This window comes from Phocoena sinus, chromosome 11 (genome assembly GCF_008692025.1).
Source record: "Phocoena sinus isolate mPhoSin1 chromosome 11, mPhoSin1.pri, whole genome shotgun sequence".
Classification (NCBI taxonomy): Eukaryota; Metazoa; Chordata; class Mammalia; order Artiodactyla; family Phocoenidae; genus Phocoena; species Phocoena sinus.
Genome location: NC_045773.1, coordinates 73,741,958 through 73,765,090, shown reverse-complemented (window position 1 = coordinate 73,765,090; position 23,133 = coordinate 73,741,958). Strand labels below are relative to the sequence as shown.

The 23,133-nt window shown below is 37.9% G+C and overlaps 2 protein-coding genes across 8 annotated transcripts in view; one reads left to right on the top strand and one right to left on the bottom strand.

Moving 5' to 3' along the window:
• Positions 1–10,001: 10,001 nt before the first annotated feature.
• The window catches only part of SUPT3H (SPT3 homolog, SAGA and STAGA complex component), a 462,022-nt gene continuing 448,890 nt past the window's right edge, over positions 10,002–23,133 (top strand). For 4 of the 7 annotated variants that reach the window (XM_032649933.1, XM_032649935.1, XM_032649932.1 and 1 more), the window contains exons 1-2: positions 10,002–10,275; positions 20,124–20,224. In XM_032649933.1, the coding sequence (XP_032505824.1) occupies positions 20,124–20,224 (101 nt within the window). In that variant the 5' untranslated portion in view covers positions 10,002–10,275. Of the gene's footprint in view, positions 10,276–10,627; positions 10,743–12,679; positions 12,731–20,123; positions 20,225–23,133 lie in introns of those variants that run through there. The other 3 variants (XM_032649934.1, XM_032649936.1, XM_032649937.1) reach the window with 3 other exon arrangements.
• Positions 14,491–23,133, bottom strand: part of LOC116762668 (runt-related transcription factor 2-like) — a 45,121-nt gene continuing 36,478 nt past the window's right edge. Inside the window, exon 3 of the mRNA XM_032649938.1 lies at positions 14,491–14,650. Coding sequence (XP_032505829.1) covers positions 14,508–14,650 — 143 coding nt within the window. The 3' untranslated portion in view covers positions 14,491–14,507. The remainder of the gene's footprint in view (positions 14,651–23,133) is intronic.

Here is a 23,133-nt window from a genome sequence, read left to right as displayed (position 1 = left end):
AATTATTTAAATATAAAGAACAAAAAATAGAATGTTCTATTAGCTTTGTCTCTCCAAATGAACTGCAGATTTCTTGAAGGCAGGGGTTATATACTGCATAATTCTGAATCCCTTAGAGCGTGTAGTGCCATCTGTAGTGTTGAAGCAAATGACATCCTGTTGTTTTAACTGGTTGGAAGTAACTGTAAAAGCCTAACTACACTGGGACCTGCAGGTTGGGACTGGAGCCTGGTGAAGAGGAAAGCCACTAATCAAGGGAATTAAATAGTTTTGAAGTATTCTTTAAATATTTAAAAAGTAAAACCCATTCTCTCTATGGTCCCATAGTATGTTGTGCCTTTATAAGACCTGCAATGACTTGTTTACAAGTCCATTTAGCGTCTTAGAGTGTAAGCTCCTCTATGATGGGGTCACATTTTTTTTCTCTTTTAATTGTGAGAGGCACTTAATTCACGTTTGGTAAATAAAAAGTTGAGAGAGTACTGATGAGAGGAAAGAGAGTCTAAAGCCATTCTATAGTCATAAAGCTATGCATTTAAAAGAAGTACCTAAATGTTATATTTCAGAGGAATTTGTGTGTGTGTGTGGCCTCTCCCGTTGCGGAACACAGGCTCCAGACGCGCAGGCTCAGCGGCCATGGCTCACGGGTAGCTGCTCCGGGCATGTGGGATCTTCCCGGACCGGAGCACGAACCCGTGCCCTGCATCGGCAGGCGGACTCTCAACCACTGCGCCACCAGGGAAGCCCTCAGAGGAACTTTAAAGGAGTTTTTCCCAGAGATGCGATGTGACCCCTTTGCCCCCCAAAGTCAGTCTTTTTAGGGAGCCTGGATTCCACTCAGCCCCTCTTCTTCTACGCAATGACTTTCATATCTCTGTTTCTATTGGCTCCTTCTCTCTTTTTTCCTGATCTAACATTCTTTTCATGGGGGTGGGGGGAGAACCCAACAACAAAAGAACCAAACCTCTTTGCATTTGTACCATTACCCTTTCCACCTCCCATCTTGCCTCCTTCTTTAAAGGCTAAACCTCTCATATGCGCGATCTTCAAGACATTCACATTTCCAACCCCACCACAGCATCAAGACTAGTTATGTTAAGGTTAAAGGATTTCTGACTGAACTCAGAAGTCGTTTCTCAGTTTCTCATCCACTTTAAGTTCCCTGTGCTTCAAAATACTTTCAGAAAGTAAATGATCCTTTTATGAAGTGAATAATCACATGCTCGTTTATCTGTTTCCTGGAGTTCAGAAAGGAAGGCAGGTTTCCAGGTTGGGGTGTTGCCAAGGAGGGCTGTCTTAGTCTCTCCCAGTGGAGCTGGCGTTTGGGGTTTGGCTCCCTAGCGCTCACCAGACAACATTATCCCTGTTTCAGAGCTGACTCACCCTGACTCATAAGAGACCCAGCATAAAAACCGAAATGCTGAGTTATTGATTGGTAATGAGGAACTATAACTGTTGGGTGGAACGAACCGTCCTATCAGCCTGGTCATCCTATTTCTTGGAAAGCTTCATGGAAGCCAAAATAGCTAAAGATTGCTGGTCACAACAGAATCAGGATAAGAGGAGTTAGCTACCTAATCTGAATTCTTGAATATTAGGACTCTGATAGCCTGACTCATTTATCATTTCCCACTCATCTCCACCATACAGGAATGTGCTATGCCAATTTGTTCTAATTCTGCTTTTTCTGTGCTTTGTAACTAACCTCTCTTCTTATTTACATACTATTTTAATCAGGTTATAATTAAGGCTTGTTGTGTTGATCTATATCCCTTCTGCGATCCATTTCTTGTTTATTGTACAAATTGACTTTCAGAGGTTGGTCTTATTGCTAATTAGAAAAATGTCTCACTGTCATCTGCACCTATAGATTGTAAATATGAATTTCCGCATATTATGTCACATTTCTTAAAGCAAGGTACACCAGGATGAATCAGCCTGATCACCCACCTGCCTACTGGCTGTAAGATATGTCTTTAAGATTCTTCTAGATTGTGACTGTTGGCTTTTCCATTCTTTAAGGTATTCAAAAGAACATCTCCCCAGATCCTGAAAGCAGTCCTAAGTTAGGTTCCAAATATTTGAGCAAAGGCAACATTGTTGGAACAATGGTAGTAGAAACTGACTATATTTTTGGTATGTAGTATAAAAATCACAGTCACAAACGTGTCCAATTATAGAGAAAATATTGAACTAAGAATGACTGGCTAATTTCAAGTTTCATTAACATTTATTTACTATTTGTTCACTTCTTTTGTAATCTATTAGCATTTTTTTTTTTTTGCAAGATAAGCAGTTACAAGGGCCAAAGTTTTAAGAAAAATTTATGGGAGAATAACTTAAAATTGAGAAAATTCAATTCATAAACTTTCTCCCCATGAATTGAGAAGTGATCACTATTATTAATTAGAATGGAATGATACTAATGCAGGAGCATAATTTGAGAACTGCTACTATATGGTGAGTTATTGAATACTTTTGATGGAGTAAATAACAATTTTATTATTTCTATTATAAATGTAGAAATCGGATCGGGCCTGCCGATGCAGGGGACATGGGTTCGTGCCCCAGTCCGGGAAGATCCCACATGCCGCGGAGCGGCTGGGCGCATGAGCCATGGCCCGCTGAGCCTGCGTGTCCAGAGCCTGTGCTCCGCAACGGGAGAGGCCACAACAGTGAGAGGCCCGCGTACCGCAAAAAAAAAAAATGTTTTACAGTATTTGCTTGGTAGGACTTAGAAGAAAGGATTCTCTTGGTTCTGATTTTTAATCTTATATGACATCCATTTCCAGAGAGAAACCAGCAGAGTTTTTAAAATCCTTAACAATATTGTTCTGAATAAATATATTTTACTATGATATGAAAAATGTTACTAAAAAATAACTAGAATATGGTCGAGTAGCCTAGTTTGTGCTTTATTATTTGCTTGCTAGTTGGGGGAAGTCACAAGTTCTGTAGAAGTTATTTTCAAACATTAGGGAAACTCAAAATCCTTTGGAGGGCTTGTGAAAGCAGATTGTTGAGCTCTATCTCAGAGTTCCTGACTCTGTAGGTGTAGGGTGGGGCCCAAATTTGTATTTCCAACAAGATGTAACAGATTTTAGGACCACTGCTCTATATACCCTGGGCTATCTTCCATTTAACAAGCTCTTGTTTATCTTTCATTCCTCACAGTGGTTTAACCAACCTTTAGCACCTCACATCCATTTTACTCTATCATCCCCACTTTTGCAGCATCCCTACTTTCCGACATTGCAGGGAGAAATTGGGGTCATTGGGTATGAACTGCCTCAAGTTCTTATTCTTTTCTTCCAGTTAGTCCTTTTCCATTTTAAGGTTCATCCCACTTCCTGGACTCTTGATCAGAAACCTTCCCATTTCTTCCAGGATCTAATTCCATCTTTATGTCCTAAAGATTTTGCCATTGGCCCTCCTTTATATCAAGTGTTCAACCTCTTTGCCAGCTTCTTCTCCAAAGCTCGTGGCCAAGCTCAAGGCCATAATCTTAAAAAATCTATCCTGTGACCTTGAATATTTCTCTAGATATTCTCTTTCTTCTTCACAGACCAAGTTCTTGGAAAGAATAACACACTTGATTTCTCAACTTCCTTATCTACTCTTCCTTTTTCAAGTTACTACAACCAAGTTTCTAATCCTACCACTTTATGCTGCTTTGGAAAAGGTCGTTTTGAACTGGCTAAATCCAATTAACTCTGATTCTTATTTTAGTACCTCGAATTTCTCTTTGAAACTCCTTGCTCTCCTGGTTTCCATGACAACACTGCTTCCTCAGTGTCCTTCATAGGCTCTTCCTCTCCCTCTCCTACTGAACGTGGGCATCTAGAATTCAATCTTTGACTCACTTCTCTTTGTTCTATGCATGCTCTCTTGGCCATTTCATTGTCTCTCTTGGCTTCAGTTGTGCCCACAGATCCTCATGAGAATGTTTTCTGGCCAAAGCTGGGAACAGGGCTAAATTCTACATCCAAGTGACGTGTGTGGAATGCTGTACGCTACTGGTTCCCAAACCTAAATGTCCATCTACTCTCTTGAACTCCAAACTTTATTCTGGCTTCTATCACCACCATTCTGTCTGGATAGTCCAGTTGGCTACTGGTTTATAGCCACCTGCAATTTCGTTATGGTCAACTTAAACTTACCAAGACTAACTTGCCTCTCAGTAAGTTGAGAAAACTTGGAATCATCCTGTTTCCTCTTTGTCTTACGTCCATCCTGATATCTTACCAGTTAGTTACTGGTTCTGTAAATTCCACTCCCTTAGTATTTCTTCCATCTGTCATCTTTTATCATTTCCTAGTCCACTGACATAGCTCAAGCCCATATCAGCTCTTTCCTGAATTGTTAACTTCTTCCAGTTTTTCACCCTTCCAATATTTCTTGCACATTACTGCCAACTTACTAACAGGCAAATTTAATCATGTCATTAAAAAAACATATTTCCAAGTTTCCCCATTTTTTATTAGATAAAGTCCAAATTCCATAAAGTAACACACAAGACTTTCTATGATCTGGCCCTTCCCAAGTTTCTGGCCTCCTTTCTTACACCCTGTGATCCCATCATACTGGACAACTTGCAATTCCCTCTAACACACTGTGGCTTTGCTCATGTTACTCCCTCTGCCCAAATAATCCTTCCTCATTTTGTTCCACTGTTACTTTTCAAGACTGAGTTTTTGAGTCATGGTCTCAATAGTAATAATACTAATAAAAAACAAGATGCATTAAGTGCATGTTATGTACCAGATACCTTACATACATTCTCACCTTACATGCAATTCTCACAACAAAACTCTGAAGTTTATAACAGCCTTGTCATAAATTATGCTAATAAGTGGCATGAAAGCCCATATTTTTTGGGTTAATGAAGTTGTTTTAAGTATATTCTGGAGAGAGAAAATATACCTTATGCTGCATCTATGAAATACTAAAAATAAAGATAAAGTAACTTGGTCAAAATTTTTGGTATAAATCCCTGATCACTAGCAATTGATCTGAGCATTCCTTAGTCGATACAGGTTTATTGCATCCAACTTCAGAGTATGAACTAGGAATAGCAGGCTGCATTAGCTATACTGTGGTTTATTTCACTTACGGTACTGATTCATTTTGGGCCCTGTTTCCATGTATCATAGAAAAATAAATGTATATGCATAATATAAAATGGAGGCCGTTATTCAAATAATTCACTGAATTAGATCCAGTTTTACATCTAAATTTTTCAATGAAAGTACTTTGGGGAATTGAATGTTTCTGTATATTTGTCTCAACTGAATTCTCGACTTTATTTTCAGGTACTGATAGACCACCTGCCAAAAAAAAAAACAAAAAAAAAGTTATTCTTTTCTTCTCTTTCTTTTTTCTTTTTAAACAAGGGAATGTTTAGCTTTCCTCACCTCTTCTTAAAGCAAAAATAAAATATTCCTTGACCTATGTTAGGTCTAGATGGACCTCTATTATGTGAGCAGGATTAGAAATTAAATTATTATTAAAAGAGTTACAAATACAAACTTTCCTTCATTTCCATAAGAACTTACTTATGATGGCAAAAACATTAAAGATAATACAAACACTGTACTTAATTACTTATTTATGCCTAAAACTGGATTCTTGATCTCTTACACTTGGATTTTTTTTTTTTTTTTTTGGCCGCGGCCACATAGCATACAGGATCTTAGTTCCCTGACCAGGGATGGAAACTGCGGTCCTTGCATTGGAAGTGCAGAGTCTTAACCACTGGACTGCCAGGGAAGTCTCTGGATTCTTGATCTCTTATACGCACTCAACGTACTCCATCCCCAGTCCTTTCCATCTCAGTTCATGGCAAATTCATTTTTCCACTTAGAACCCTTGAGAGTCATCCTTGATTCCTCTCATTCTCTAGAATCCCAAATCCAATATGTCAGTAAATCACAATGAGTTTCAAACTATATCCAGAATCCATCCACGTCTCATGGAATCTACTGTAACAACCCTAATACAAGCTACCGTCATCTCTTGCCTGGTTACTCTCTGTGCCTCTACAGACTATTTCCAGCCCAGAGGCCAGAGTAATCATTTTAAACCCTTAAACACATCATGTCAATTCTCTGCTAATAGCCTCCTAGTCCCAGGCACATAGACCTTCCACCATCTGTTCTCCTAGTTCTTCTGTGACCTCTTCTATCTTCTTTCTGGGTCACTATTCTTCAGCTAAAATGGCCTCTTGGTCACTCCTGCAACTTACCAGCCCCGTTCCCACTACAGGGCCTTGGCACGGGTTGTTCTCATTGTCTGGAAGGCTCTTTCTTTAGTTATCTACAACCACCTTCTTCCTCAAGTTATTATTCAAATGCCACTTCCTCAGTGAGCCCTACCCTGCTTGCCCATTACAAATATCACAGTTCTCCTATTCCTCCTGCTTGTTCTCATTCCATAATCCCTTCCCTGTTGTATAAAATTTTCCCCCTCTAACACTCATAGCCTTTTAACATATTACACAATTTGGGTATTTATTTTATTGTGCAAATCCTCCTTCTAGAATGTGAGTTTGATGATGGCATGGAGTTTTGTTTTGTTCACTGCTGTATCAGCAGCTCCTAGAATAGTGTCAGGCACATGGTAGGCCCATCATAATAATTGTCGAATGAACGAAATAATTAGCACCTATCACTAACATTCAGCAAATAGACCTTAATTTCAAGGGGAGAAATGTAAAAGTTGTTCGTTTCCAGTACAAGAGGTATTATATATTGGATTCTATAGGAATGGGAGCAACTAAGTTTCCATATGTCTAGAGAGTTCAGGGGCCCCATGAAACCCTGATATTCTATGATTCCCTTCCCATCTAAGTCTCAAAAATGATCATTTTCTAACAGCCAAGCACTAATTTTAAAAGATCCTGGAGTGTTAAGCCTGCAATGAGAGATTCCTAAGAGGATGGTTCATGATTATAGTTCTACAAGCTGCTCAGTGCTGCAATTCTTAGCATTTCTTCTCTCACCACTGTGTTGCTCTTCCTACTTCAAAACATATGAATATAATTGGAAGGTATGGGAAGCCAATTTGATTACACTCTGAACAGTTATGTGATACACCCTCCCTCCAGTGTGTCAATAAATTTGATTAATATATACCTTTTCATGTTGGGCTTTCTTTTGAAATACATAACATCAGTTGATCCAAGTTGGCCTAAAGCAAGAGTCCTGCATAGTCACATAATTTTTGGTAGCATAAATATAAATACTGAAATTATTCTGTACACCTTTAAGATTCATCTTTTGGTTATTCCTACTTTAAAGGAGCATAGAGTTTTAGGGTTACAGGTTTTATTTCATTTGGTTTGATCACCTCATTTTACAGATATGAAAACTGAGGACCCATGATATAAAATGACTTGCCCAGGTACCACAGAGCTGAATAATTGTTTTGGTCAGAACTCCTCGTTCTAAAGATAAAACAAGATACCTCTGAGATTGCAATTGAAAAAGAGTTCTTAATATTAGGAAATTAACTGAATATAGCAACAATTTCAATATGCAATTCTAAACAATATTCAGTTCTACCTGGTTTATTTCCATTGTGACTATTTAAACATTAGAATAGCAAATATAGCAAACGGTGAAATAATTGATAAATAGGAAAAGAAAAAGCCTCCACAAGCATCCTAATACATGACAGTCATGGGTCACAAAAGAGTAAGAATTTGCAGGTCACTTGGGGTAAACTGTCTGCATGGCGTCCACAGGAGAAGAAACCACTTTATCACAGAGATGGCTCCATACCAGGCATGGCTTCTGCTATTATTTGGAGGATTAAGCCTTCTTTCATTATCTAATCTAGTCATCTTCTAAGATGCCAAGAGGCATTTTTGCTTAGATATGTACCCTTTTTAGTCAGTCTATATGAAGGTTATTATACCAGAGGAATGTAAAAATCTACAGTAACAATGCTTCATTTTCCTTTAATGGCTTTGTTCAAGGAATGAAGACATTTTTGTGGTGTGATGAATTCACTTGGTCTCCTGATGTGTTTCTTCCACATGCTTTGGAAATCACGTGTTTTTCTGAGAGGTGGTAGTCATCAATGTCTTAATTTCAGCACCATTGCTTTAGCTTTGTTACAATGAAGATATCTTATTAGCATTGATAATTTAGGATCTTTGATATTAATCGAATGGAGAATATTTTTGACCCATTGTGGGCAGGAGTGCTCTCACACTACAAACAAAATTATGACTAAATCAAATTTTTTAAAATAGATTTTAACAGATTCCAGGAGGTAGGAACACTAAGATAACTCATGGGACTGCAAAGCTAAGATCTCCGCCAACAGCAAGTCACAATTTCCTAAGAGTGACATTTTGAGCTCCCTCTACCAGGGCCTGTTTAACTCGGTTTCCCTTCTCCATGGCACACTTTGATTAACTCCTGCTGTGTGTGATTATATGTAGGTTAGACACCAGTGGCTTGAGAGTAAGGTCTGGGATCTGTCCCGAAAAACTAGGTCAAATCTGGCCTCCATGTGATGCAGGTAAAAGTCCCATGAAAATATCAGTACGGCAACACTGACTGAACATAATTTTACTTGAAAGGATCTCCTTCCAGTTATATTTCCTCAGACGTACTATTAATATTTTTCTTAATTTTCTTCTATTTTCTTGCTAATGTACTTGAAAGGGCTTTTCAACTATTGTATAAACCAGTCTTCCTTCATAAGAAATTATGACGATTCTCTCTGTTACTTTCTTCCCCTATACACTTTGCCCATCAGTGGATTGAGCCCTGATTTACACATTACGGTGAGCTTTTACATCCTAAACAAATTTATTCTTTTGGAACTTTATTTGGCAAGTATTTAAGTGTTGGGGAGATTAAAGGAGAGCTAAAAGCAAAATTAACAAGAGACTCAACTACAATCCACAGACAAAATAACCAAATAAGTTGCTATTTTAAACAATGTAAGCGAATAGGAAGGGATTATTTCAGAACACAAATATTCATAGAGGCAAGAAAATAACTGAAGTAATAATGCTTAAAAAAGACTTGATGAGGGTTAGTAGTTGAATCTCTGAAATATAATATTTGACGTCATAGGCATGGACTTAAGCGGGTAATAGTTTTCTTTCCTGAGCAGCTGAAAAGAATGTTAAAAATATAAATAACAAGACCACGTAAAATAATGAAAGCAACTGAAATCACTGTCTTATGATTGTATTATTTAAAGAAATACAACTGTATCAATCAATTCTGAGAGGACAGGATGTACAGCTCAAAAGTGGGAGTGCAAGATTTTAAAATAAGGAGAAGCAGGCTAAAATTCTAAGAAAAAATAAATATAGAATCATCCATTCAGAAGCCTTGAAATATCAAATAGTTTTCAATAAAAACGTGGTCATTAAATGCTTGAGCTTGGTAAAATGAATAGGAGGGGAAAATTCGCTGCAGACTATCATCTCCCACTGCCTCTGGAATGACTTTGCGCAGGGGAAGGATGGGGAGCGGTGATGTGCGAGGGCCGGCGTAAGAGGGGGTGTTTCACGGTCCCAGAAAGGGTCGCATATCCATACCCCAGCACCGCGGTCCTTTGGGGGAGGAGGGTCTTTCTGATGTCTCCGTTTCCCTGCATCGTCCGGGTAAGATCCCGGTTCACCCCTACTGCGGACAAGACTTACAGAGGTCAATCTCTGCCCTGAAGCTGAAAACAAAACTTCCAGCCTCGGTCACTAAATCCCTCGAAAACCCTAGTCCTCTAAGCTCATTCTTAAGGAGTCCAAGAATGGCCTTCAACACACTCCGATTCTCAGCTCATCCCCACTCATCTCCCAGCAGCCCCCGCTCTAAGGGCCGCCGCGTGGCTCAGGGTCGCCCGCCCCCGGCTCCGCGCAGCCCGCACCAACGCCGCAAGGAAAGCGGCAACGGGCGCGCTCCACGACGCCCCGCCCCCAGCGAGCGTGGCGGAAGTGGCTGCCTAGAGAAAAGAGACCGCGCGCCACCTGGCCGAGCGCGCATGCGCCAGCGTCCGCGTCGGGAGTGGCGGGGGTGTTTGTAGCCCTCCCTCCTCCACCTCCGCCACCCCCGCCCCACAGAGAGTCGGGCTCACGCCATCTTGCCCCCCCGTCCGCGCCCAGCCACCCTTTCCCTTTAGACTCTCTCAGCCCCCTACCCCGCCCCTTTCCAAGCGTGTCCCGGGCCGCCGCCGCAGAAACCGCACCATCTCTATCCCCACATTCTCCACGCGGGACGCGCAGCCGGGTCTACAAGTGTTCTTAGAACAGAGGTTGTAGGGGGACCGGGGGAGGCGCGGGGGCGGGCGGGGGAGAGGGCTGGGGGCCGGGAGAGGCGCCGAGCCCTGCGTGTCTGGGCCCCGCCCCCCTGCCCCCGGGAGCTGCCGTCGGGGGTCCCGGTCGTTAGCGCGGGAGGCTGAGGGGCACACAGAAGCAGCGTCTCCGGAGGCGCTGGCCCCGCGAGTCGGCCGGGTTCTCCCGCGGCGTGTGGAGTTGGCCTTGACTCCTCCCCGTAGGCGGGTGGGCGTGGGGCCAGGGGAGCTGGGCGGGCGAGCGGGAGCGGGCGTCGCTGGGTGTGTTCAGAAGCACCTTCCGCGTGTCATCTAGGTCGTGTTTTGGGGGGAAGAATTCTTAAACAAGGAAATTGTAGCTTTATGGGCGAGGTGGAAGAAGAGTTAGGTAGCGTTAGTAGAAGTGTAGCGTCCAGGAAAAGGAAAAGATCGACTCCCTTCTCTCTGGGGTGAGCCCACATCTGTGACCCCTGGGGAAATTATTTAGCGTGTCTTTGGCTGGGTGTTCTGGTCTGTAAAATGGGGATAGTAATAACCTAGATCAGAATTGTGAGGATTAAATGAGGTAATACAGGTTAATGCTTATAACAAGCTCCAGGCACTGATCAATTAGCTGTCAATTACCTGTCATTTTTATCTCCCTGTTTAAGGAATTCAGAATGACTGTGACCTGGCTTTCTAAGTGGAAAAATCATGAAACTGGTGTGGATTTTTATAGGGGCAGTGGAATGTAATATCTGACACTCAGAGGCGATCCTGGAAATGTGTTGTTGTTAACGTACACGTGGATAAATGAGCTTAACTCCGTGAGGCTTTAGAAACTTTAAACTCTTTCGTTCCAGAGAAATGAGGATGTATTTATCTAGGAGGAGAGGACGTAGGGTTTTACTATATGTGAGGACAGAACTTTGGAAACAGAATTAAATTACCTCTGTAAAGATTTACTTGAAGACCAAATTGAGGATGGAACTTGTGGAATTTCTGGTGGATGTTTTAGAGAGGCTGGATTTCACTGAATGTTATGAATAATTTCCTGATGGTTACTACTTTGCAAAAATAAAGTGCACTTCATTGTGTTATTGCAAGTTTCTTATCTCTGGGAATATTCAAGAAAAGATCTAGAGCAGCCTAGGTCTAGAGCAGCCGTGTCCAATGGAACTTTCTATCGTTGTGGAAATATTCTGTAATCTGTGCTGTCCTAATATGGTATCCACTAGGCACAAGTGGCTCTTGAGCCTTGAAGTGTGGCTAGTAGTGCACTGAGGTATTTAATTTTATTTTAATTAACTTAAATATAAATAGCCACATGTGGCTAGTGGCTGCCTTATTGGACAGCATAGGTCTAGAATCTAGCCTTTGAGACCTTTTCCAGTTCTTGATTTTGTTGAGTTTTAAGTCAGAGAAGCCAACTCTTAGAACATTTGTTGCTTTAGGGAATTATAATTATATTCAAATAATGCCTTTCATTCACATACTGTAGTTCAAAGCTTGGGTCTTTGGGTCTGTTAATACTTACAGCTTGAAAATTAAAGCAAAGCATTCTTTTGACTCCTAGGTTGTACGGCTAACAGCAGATTTGTTTGGAGAGTCATAATAATACTAAGTGGAGTTTCCTTTAATCATTGTACTGTTTCGTGACTGTGGGTTTCCACTATCTTTTATCACTTTAGTCAGTTTTCAGTGAAAACCTTTCAACTCTTTTACTCCTGAGTTTTTTCAGTTTGAAAGATGGTGCTTTTTCCTTAACTTTTTGTATAAAAAACAATTTGATAAATTATAGTAGAAAACTGAGCGTTGGGCCATTTCAGAAGTAGTTTTGTGGTTATTGGTATTCAAAACTTTTGAAGAGATAAGTCTGAAATTTGGCGATATTTTGCAAGATTGCTTTCTTTGAAATACGTAGAGTGGTTTTTTTCAAGCAAATGTTTATAAAGTTAAGTTTGAAAGAAAAACTAAAAGAAAAAAACAACCCTTTGTTTATAGATAACACACCCTTAACTCTGGCCTGATGTTTGTGAAGTGGTACCCTTGGTCTCAAGGCCGATGATAACCCTTGGATCTGGAACAAAAACTTAAAGCTCACGAATTAAGCATATACAAAGAGCAGCCCATAACACAAATCAAAATGGGTTGCTCTTATGTATACCCTGCTTTTTCTGGGGCAGTCATGGTTTAGAGTCTGTTTGTCTCAGGATAATTCTTAATAGAACTCCTTCCATTTTCAAAAATGTTCCAGTTGGGTCTACTTAATAATACGGTCACCCTCCTTTCAGGCTTGTTGAAATTTGGAATGTATGATTTTAGGAGGATTAAATGTACTGCAACCTCAGAAATGTACTTGCTTTAAAGTAGTGACAACTTTATTGCTTATGTGCTTAAATAACAGACGAGCTATCTGGAATAAGGCCAGCAAGTGACCTGTCCGTTTAAGCCACAGGTAATTAAAGTTTTCTACTTTTCTCCATATAATTGGATAGAAATCTTGGGCACCTTGATTTTTGGTTCTCTCTTGATTTTTGGTGTAGGAATCTGCAAAGAAAGTTAGGCCATGCCAGTTAAATCAGAACATTGAGTATTCTTGTTGAAAATAATACCTGTTTTACTTTATGGTGAGGTTGAATAGTGAAATTAGTTAGAAATCTACGTATTATATTAAAGACTGGTTTTGCTGATGGCTCACCTAAATAGTAAAGAAAAATAATTCAACTTAATGTTTTATTGTATTAATTGAATTTATACTGTAGTGGATAAAATATTTTATTGAGTCACACATTTGGTTTGATTCCTTACTGCTGAGGGTTAAATGAAGTAACCCATGTGATGTGTGTTGGGTGCAGCGAAGCACATAAGAAGTATGTACTCAATAAATATTGGCTGCTCTAGCCTTAAGTTTATTGAATAATGGATCTGGAGAGATATTAATGTTCTGAGATGCATTGTGGTTAGGTGCAAAGAGCACTTAAAACTAATTTCAGAATCTAAATGTAGCCCTTTTCTGCCCTAATTCTCTCTGTGTGATTTCAATTAAGGTATTTAACTTTTTTGAGTCTCAATTTCCTCATCAGTAAAACGGAATTAGTACCTAACCTTATCCCACCTCCTCCCAGGATCGCTGGAGGCTTCAGATGAGAATTACGTAAATTGTTGTGTTGTTTTACAGACATTTAACTATTTAATTGATTTCCTCTCGTCTACCGACTACCTCCAGTAAATCTGCAAAAACTGTTTACACATATTTTAATTTGTGAAACAGCATAGAGTGTAATAGACACTGTTACCTAAGATCATTCTCTTTGACAAATAATACTGTCCACCCCAGTAATGGTGCTATATTGATCTGGTTACAGTATATTCCCTGTACAAAACAGCTCCATACTACTGCTAAGGGAGAACCATCGTTTCCATGGGCACTTGATGTGTTCCAGACTAATGCTCCATCTCATTTATCCAAACGTGTCATTCCCACTTAGTAGGTGATACTGATGAGTCTCTTACTTTTCTGGAACGGATCTATAAGTTTTTCTTGCATTATACTACTGCCTCTGATAGAATCTGACTGATAGTGGATATGGAAGGTTAAATAAGGTTATGAATATTAAAATAACATGCTAACTGGCTTATAGTATATACTAGTTGCTGAAAAACTGCTGTGTTCATTGAATTCATAGGGCAGTAAATATAAAATATTATATAAATATAAATTATTTAAAAATCTTGAAGTGTACTTTTGCTATTTCAAATGCTATAGCAGTTTTAGGACTGAATCCTTTATATTTTACTTTATTCATATTATTTGTTTCTGAATCTTTAAAAGACTATTCCTAATATTCTTCCCCTGAGAGTATATGTGTTTAATAATAATACTTTGTGATATGTTTTCAAGAAGCTATACTTTTGCTTGGATTCTTCATCATCATCATCATGAACTGAGTGCGTTCTAGGTACCAGGCACTGTCCTAAGTGCTTTGTATACATTACTTGATGTCACCTATGAGAGGAGTATTTTTAATCTCCTTTTTAAAGATGAGGGAACTGAGGCAGGGAGGTGATGTGACTTGCCCAAGGTCACCTGGTAAGTGTTAGAGCCTGTGTTTGAATTCCAGAGCCCAGCTCTTTACAGCTAAACTGTGAGTCGGCATAGACAGATACTTCACAACAAAGTTCACTATGACAGACACATTGTGGAGGTCTTGTGAGTTAATTATAATCAACTTTTATTTGTGTGTTCCTTGTGGGATAGTAGAAAGAACTCTGGACCAGGAGTCAGGGGACCTCAGTTTTAGTCCCAGCTGTGTCACTAAATAGTGATGTGTCCTTGGGCAGTTCAAGAAACCCCTCTGGACTTCAGTATCCTCACCTGAAAAATGAGGGATTTGGATGAAATTAGTGATTTTCAAACTGTAGTTCTGAAGGTCAGATGTCTTTGGTCCCTCCCCCCGCCAATTTCCATAGTTATACTTTGTTATAGTTGTTTATCCGTCTGCCTAAGATTTACTTTTAAGCAAAGAATTCCTGAACTTAACTTTTAAAGTCATCAGTCTCCAAGAAAACTTAATGACAGGTCCCCTGGCTACTATGTGTACAACTTCTCAGTAATTCCATATTATTTTAGTGTGTTAAAACTATGGCACTAAAATGGTCGGGGATTGGTGAATTTTTAAAAAATATGTATGTAGATGGACTGAATATTTCAGGTTACCTGGGATCAAAGCCTGTTTTTTGTGTTAGATTTGTTACCTTCACCCAGTGTTTTTACTCTTACCTTCTTCATGAATAGGGGGGAGATACATGCCTAAGAGGGTGGTTGTGAAATATGTGAGCCAATACAGGTGAAAGACCCCTTATAAACTCCGAAATGCTTATACAAATTCACTTCTTTTTTACATGCCTCCAGTAAATCTCCCACTCCTTTTTAGTCACGTGAACTGTGTTTTTAACCACATGAGATCTTTTATTGAATTGTTTATATTTAATATGGACTTCTCATAAGGTTTAATATTTCTAAAATGTGAATCTAGACTGGAAGAGAATCTTGATGTTTAAGAGAGCTCCTTTTTTGACATCCTTGTCAAATACACTTACTTCTTAATATTAGAAGTATAATTGGTTCCAAATTTTTGCATATATCTGGAACGTTAACCATTGTCACTCAATTATATAATATTTTATGTAAAAACAACAGTGTTTTCAATATTGGAAAAGTAAGCTTGCCATTTTTTCAGGGTTTGGATGTCACGTATTTTAGGATGATCTGATAGGCATGTTGGCAGTGCACTTTAAGAACCATTTTTGCAAAGAATAAAATTGTTTTTGAAACTCAGTATTTCTTTGAGAGTACTGGATATGAAAGCACATGGAGTAGAAACCTACATTAATATCAGTCTAAAGAAGAAAAATATAATAATAGAACTTCACGTGTCTCTGAGCAGTGTGTCACGGCTTCTATGTCTATAGGTTTAAAAAAATAATCGCTCATGTAGACAACTGAGATAAGTAAACTCAGTTTACAATCCGTCTGTCTATAGGGAATTTTCATAATTTACAGATGTCTTGATGTTTTCAATTCACGTATATTTTTTGAGCGCACATTATGTTGCAGCCACTGTCTTCTTTAAAACACTCCTCTGAGACAGGTAGAAACTATTCTTGATGGATGGAGAAACTGAACTTGAGAGATTAGTTGATCATTATTACCAGGTTCTACTATGTTGATTAACTTGAATTGGGGCATATATAAATATATTGGAATTATCATTGTGTTATACCAAAACTAGGTATAGAAGTTTTAAAATTTTGCAGATTTTAATTTGTTTTTTTATTTTTTGCATTCTCAGTGATTGAATGATCGTTTGGTATTACTTTTGCACAGCAGGAGAAATTTAGATCATGATGTAACTTGAGTTTTTTTTTTTTTTAACAACAAAACTAAAATGTAGTGTCTAATAGTGTTGGCTTAACCATAATCGCTTCCTGCCCTTGGAGTTCTATGAAAATGAAAATGTTCTGGTTATAATAGTTTTCTATTAATTTATATTATGTGGGATGCTCAGATTATGAGTGATTGAAATTGAGACTCTGTAGATGCGCAGAATCAGTACATAGGTCTGCTGAATTAATATTTCTCAGGAGTGAAACAATTTAAAAATTCCACTGTCTTTTAGTAAATGGGTAGACTGATGGATTTCACAATCCAGATTTTTGACACTGTTTTGAGGGTGTTGTAACTAGTTGTAACTAGTAATAATGTTTTCAACTCTGAGGTATTTTAAGCTGAAGATGTTTCATGGTATTTCTTCTTTGGTCATTTAGTCACTAAAAATATGAGCTATAGGGCTTCCCTGGTGGCGCAGTGGTTGAGAGTCCGCCTTCCGATGCAGGGGACACAGGTTCGTGCCCCGGTCCGGGAAGATCCCACATGTCGCGGAGCGGCTGGGCCCGTGAGCCATGGCCGCTGAGCCTGCGCATCTGGAGCCTGTGCTCCGCATCGGGAGAGGCCACAACAGTGAGAGGCCCGTGTACCGCAAAAAAAAAAAAAAAAAAAAAAAAAGCTATAAATAGAAATGCAGTAACATGTTCATTACATTTTTGTTTAATTCACATTTGTGATGTATAACTTTACTACAGTTAAAATTTTTTTGTCGTGGTATTTTCTGAGAAAAGGGGTATATCCTTAAATTTCATTTTTGTTATTAAAAGATGTCAGTTTTTCTACTCTGGAGCAGAATTTTACCGGTGTGACATAGTATTGGCTACTGGCTTAATAATCAGGTTTAAATATAAGTATTAATCAGAGATGAACTTATTCCTTGAGTTCACATTTAAACTGTGGCATGTTGAAATAATCTGGGTCTCCATGTGCACATCTGAATTCATTTTGTAAAATATGGCAAACAGCTGCATTTCAATTGAAAGCTAAAACAACTGCAGGACATTAACCCATTGAGAAGATTACAGTAGGTTTTCAGTTCCATGTTAACTGTATTTATTAGAGAAAATTGACTTGAGTGCTTCTGCTTTTAAGCGACATTTTTTTTTTTTTTAATGTCCGGGAGATAGGAAATAAAGCATTGGAATGATAGGACTTTGATGTGTAAAGAAGTTAATTATCTAAAACATCAAACAAAATGTGTGCACAGGAAATAATTATTTTAAAGATTCTAATGCACTGTCAGCTCATGATGTCAAGAAAAATGTTATTCACCTGTTTGATTTAAGAAGTAAATAACTTGACTGTGAAAGGATGATCGTGGTTATAATAAACTAGGATTGGGATCTTTTCACTCTTACCAATAAACACTCTTGATACGAAACATTTGCAGTAGGGGCACAATCTAAGAAAGCTGGGGTTTTAGTATGCATTTACTTTCTGAAATGTCTCTTCTTCAGAGAGTGTTAAAGCAAGGTGACTGGATTTGCAGAATGAAAGAGAGCAATAACTCCAGCAGTGTCTCAGGATAATCCCAAGAATGGCATGCCTTCAAATCTGACATGAGTCAACTTAAATCATAGACTGAGGTTAATAATCTTTGCGTTTAACATCTTCTCCAGGATGTCATATCTCTGTCAGTCTTCTCTTGGGACAAGTGAACCATTTTCTAAGGTCACTGGAAAGCCAAGTTCCTTTTTGAACTTGCTTTCCTGTTTTATTATTCCCCAATCTTGGACTGATGATGCGATTTTTTTTTTTTAACCTGAGTTCAGAATGGTGTTCCTTCTTTTCCTCTATTATTTGTAGAAAAAAAGTACTTATTCCAAAAAAGTCTTTGTGAACAAATAGGACAAATTTACGCTTAAAAAGACCGATGGTCTTTCATAGCACTAGCTTCTTTATGTGTTTTAGAACTTTGGTTTTTCAGGTTCAGTTTGAGTGAAACTTTCTTCCTTCTCTTTCTCTGCTTTTGCAGTCTCTGTCAGTGGTTTTCGCCTGGCTCCTAGGGACCTTAGGTTAGACCAGGGCTTATATTGGCAGAGAGTTGGTCCTGCCACAGAATGATATTGGGACATTCCAGATCTAGCCACCCAGCTAGTGTGCTGCTTGTCTTAGGTCTCTGTCCTTTTGCCTTCTCAAAAGCTTCATATGTGGCCCATCTCAGGCAGTGGTTTGTAGTAGTTAATTTTTTCAGCTTTCATTCATGGGACCCAGCCTTTCCATCTCAGCCATCAGTGAATGACCCTGGTTCAAGTTTCCTTTATCAATTTTAAGCCTCCATTGCCCACAGAAGTGGTCAGTTTAGAGGATGTATTAAGAAGATAAATTTGATAGCAGTGTGGAGAATGAACTGAGCTGCAAAGAGAGAAGCTATAGATAGAGCTCAACAAGAAAGGGAGGTGGTAAAAACATAAAGTAGAATTTATTTGGCTTCTTACAAATTATAGGGTGCAGGAGAAGGAGTCAAAGATGATGACTGACGTTTTAAGCCAGGCTGACTAGTAGCAGTAGTGATGTCAGTGTGAAAACAGAACTTATTTTATAGGGAAACTAATTAATATTTGTTGAATTGTATTGAGGTCTTGTAGTGAAAATATTCAAGTTTCTTAAAGTTTGTGATTATGAAATAAGGATAATAAAATTTGTCACATAAAAGCTTTTAGCAGACCAAGAAAGGGAAAATTCTTGAGTTCTTTCTGTTTATAATAGTTAACATTGTGTACTGACTGTGTGCTAAGAACTATTCCGAATGCTTTGTTTATGTTAGTTCATTTAATCCTCACAGCAACCCTAAGAGTGTGTGATTATCATTCCTGTTTTACAGGTGAGGAAACTGAGGCACAGAGACGTTAAGGAACTTGCCCCGAGCCCTAGTAAAGTAGTAGAGCTGGGATTCTAACCTAGGCAGTCTGACTTCTGACTCCTAATTATTTTACTGTACTTAAAGTTCTCAGTACTGCTTTACTTTATTATATATTTTAAATCTGTTAATTCTTCTTTAATCAGCAAAGTATTTTTTAAAGAAAATCGTATTACAAAATTTATATGAACATGAAATAATAACTAACATTTATTGAGCGCTTACTGTGTCCTTGAGGTAAAAGCCTGAGGCTTTTATCTACTTCTATTACCTTAATGTTATTTTCACTAGTTCTTGTTTGTGGGACTGCCACATGTAATAAATAAAATGACGTATATTAGGATTAGCGTCTAGTTTTCCCATTATGCGCCAGCTTAATTTTATTGGGAAAAAAGTCACATTTTATTTTTTATTTTTTTAAAAGTCACATTTTAAATTGGTGAGTAATTTAACCATAAGATTATAAAATATCACAGTGCTTACTTCTGATCTACTGATTGGCTTTATTTGTAGTATTTGTATTTTAGGCTATGGTTCAAATGGGAATTAGATTATGTTTTGGTTTTCTAATTTTGTATCTTACAGCTGTGCAGCTCTTTCTTTAAATGAAATCTTACTTGGAACCCCAATATATGAAATAGAAAAATCAGAGTTCTTGTGTTCTGGATGGAACTGCTTGGGGGCCACTGGGAGCTCACTGAAATATTGCTGGGGAATCTTTGGGCTCCATGGAATGGATTTTGAAAACCACTGAACTTTATTAAAATATTTTAATGAGTATTTTTCTTCCAATACTTATTACAAAATATGTAATGAAAAGTTTATCACCCAAGTGAGTAATTTTTTTACATCATATTTGACTAAGCAGTTTTCTACCTTACTATTTCATTTTAATGAAGAACAAGTATGGACAAATCAGATTTACGTAAAACAAATCAGAATTTCTATACTTTTTGAAGTAACTTATAATTGCTTCCGTTTTCCCTGCATTTACTTATAGCTAAATACATTTTTGTAAGCTGAGTTCTCTTTTTTATTTAGATGAATAACACTGCAGCCAGCCCAATGTCTACTGCCACTTCAAGTAGTGGAAGAAGTACAGGGAAGTCTGTAAGCTTTGCAGCAGAATTGCAGAGTATGATGTAAGTATGGCTCTGTGTCTCAGTTATTACTATTTTAAGTTTATTCATGTTGATAAAAGACAATAGAAATAATGAGATTTATAAAACTTAACTTGGAAATTTGTACTTAAGTAAAAATGAAATAGTCTGATAACATTTTAAATAGCCATATACGGAAGGGACAAATTGGTTAAAAATGCTACAGTGATACTGTATTCAAAAAGTAAGTATTGGTTCATCTTCATAAAAGAATGAATACTCATGCAGACATTTGTGCTCTGATTATTATCTGCCCAAATCTGTGTTATGGATTGCTTATTGCTATTTTAGTTTTAGATTTAGAAAATTTTGACATTGATTATATTCTTGGACAGTTGGAAATATTTTCACAGAGTTCTCAGTTTTTCTCAAGTGTCAGTCATAATAATTCTGTGAGCCTAATGTAGTTTTCAGTTTTGATAATATTTGAAATCACTGTGTTTCAGAACTTGAGAAAAAACTTAGGACATTTAAAAAACACATTTCTTTAGTTTTTGAGAAATTGCATAGTCATTAACATTTCTTTGCTAAAGCTCTTTTCAGCTTGATTTCTGGCTTCTTTCACTGAGTGAGACTGCATGTCTTGATTTGATGAGAGGTAGCATATTTATTAGAAATGTCTGCTGGTGCATATTAGTTTTTCTTTATTATTGGTCCAGGAGACAATTTTCTGCAGAAGGGGGACAACACATTAGAGCTCTTCTTTTCCTATGGATACATTATTCATGACATACCCAGCAATTTGAAAAGAATGTTTCTGTTGAAGGTTTAAATGGGTGTATATTGATAGCCTTCATAGTGGATTAACTCTACTTTGTGATGATTATTGTTCAGAGGAAAAATGAGTTTGAGCATGTATCTAATGGTTGCTTGGTAAACATACTTTAAACAGCATCAGAAACGTTCAGGTCACAGGTTCTCAAACTTTGGCCTCAGGATCCCTTTATACTCTTAATTATTGAAGACCTTAAACAGCGTTTGTTTATGTGAATTGTTTCTATTCATATTTATTGCTTAGAGTTTAAAACTGAGAAATAAAAATTATTTACTAATTTATTTGAAAAAATAATAAACCTATGATATGTTAAGTGATCTATACCCTATAAAATAATTATATTCTAAAACCAAAAATTCGTAACACATTTTGTTAGCTAAGATGAGACTAATAAAATGTGTTAATTTAGGAGTTGTATGAGGTGAGGCTGTCTGTTAAATTATGGAAAATGTTAAGGGTTTATGCTTGTATGCACTTTTGTACGTTTAAATTTTTTAGCTATGGTTTAGTAGCTTTATGTTAAACTTTTATGTTGTACTATGTTGATTATGTTTAAAAATACTAGATATGTTTTAGAATATTTGTAGTAAAGTGAGGAAATTAATTTTCCTGTAGAGCCAATTCATTGATCTACCTTGTATTTTTAAAAACTTTTAATTTTGAAAATTTCAAACTCATAAAATTATTGTAATAGTATAATGAACTCCATGCATCCATCATCAGACTAACGCTAATTGTGTTTTGCCAGTCTTTTTTTTTTTTTTTTTTTTTTACTTTATTTTATTTTATTTTTGGCTGCGCTGGGTCTTCGTTGCTGCGCGCGGGCTTTCTCAAGTTGCGTTGAGCAGGGACTACTCTTCGTAGCAGTGTGTGGGCTTCTCATTGCGGTGGCTTCTCTTGTTGGGAGCACAGGCTCTAGGTGCACAGGCTTCAGTAGTTGTGGTGAGCGGGCTTCAGTAGTTGTGGCCCGCGGGCTCTAGAGCACAGGCTCAGTAGTTGTGGTGCATGGGCTTAGTTGCTCTGTGGCATGTGGGATCTTCCTGGACCAGGGCTCGAACCTGTGTCCTATGCATTGGCAGGCGGATTCTTAACCACTGTGCCACCAGGGAAGCCCCTTGCCAGTCTTCTTTAACCTTTCTCTCTGCTCTTCACTTTTCTTTTAATGAAATATTTTAAAGCAAACCCCAGAGATCATATTTCAAATTTGGTGTTATTTTTGAAAACAACGTATTTATTAGTAGGTAAAAAAACATGCTTTATAGCAGAGGTCAGCAAACTGTGGCCATAGACTGGCTGCTTGTTTCTGAAAATAAGATTTTATTGGACCACAGTCACACTCATTATTTATCTGTTATCTATTGCTGCTTTCATGCTACATGGCAGAGTTGAGTATTTGTGACTGACACCATATGGCCTGTAAAGCTGAAAATATTTACTATATGGCCCTTTACAGAAAGTTTGATGACCCCTGATCTATAGAAACAGTTCTCTGTAAGAAGAAAGCTGTATTTCCTTTTGTCATTTATACTTAGGAGAGGTTCTACTTAGCGCATTGGATAGACTGCAGGCCACTTAAGAAAACAGAAAAAAATAAAATAAAAGCTAAATTCAGCACTTTCTTATGAAATACTTTTGCAAACATCTTCCCAACTAATGTGCTTAAGCTAGATTCAGAATGCGAAAGTTATTGTTGGCCACAGCTTTGGAAGAACTGTACATTTTCCTTCTATTTCAGACCTCATAGAGAGGCCACTCCTAATAGTTATACATTCATCATTTATAGTCTGAAGTTATTTTTTCTTCTTATGAATTGCTTCATAGAACAGGAAAATAGGGCCAAGATTAGGGGAGTCCTTTTTTTATTTACCAATATTTTCTATTGGCATGAGGTTTTCAGGCTTTTATGTAAAATTAGAATCAATATGCGTTTGATCCTTGCTTATGTGATTTTAAATGAGAAAGTGCAGACTTAAGTCTCTGTGTTAATTTTGTGTTATAGGAATTTCATTCTGTGGATCTCTACTTTTTTTCTCCTGCATTTTCACAGTTCTTCTAAGCCTTTTTGTGTGGTATATTGCTGTTTTTTAATTCTCTGGCTACTGTCTTCCCTACTCAT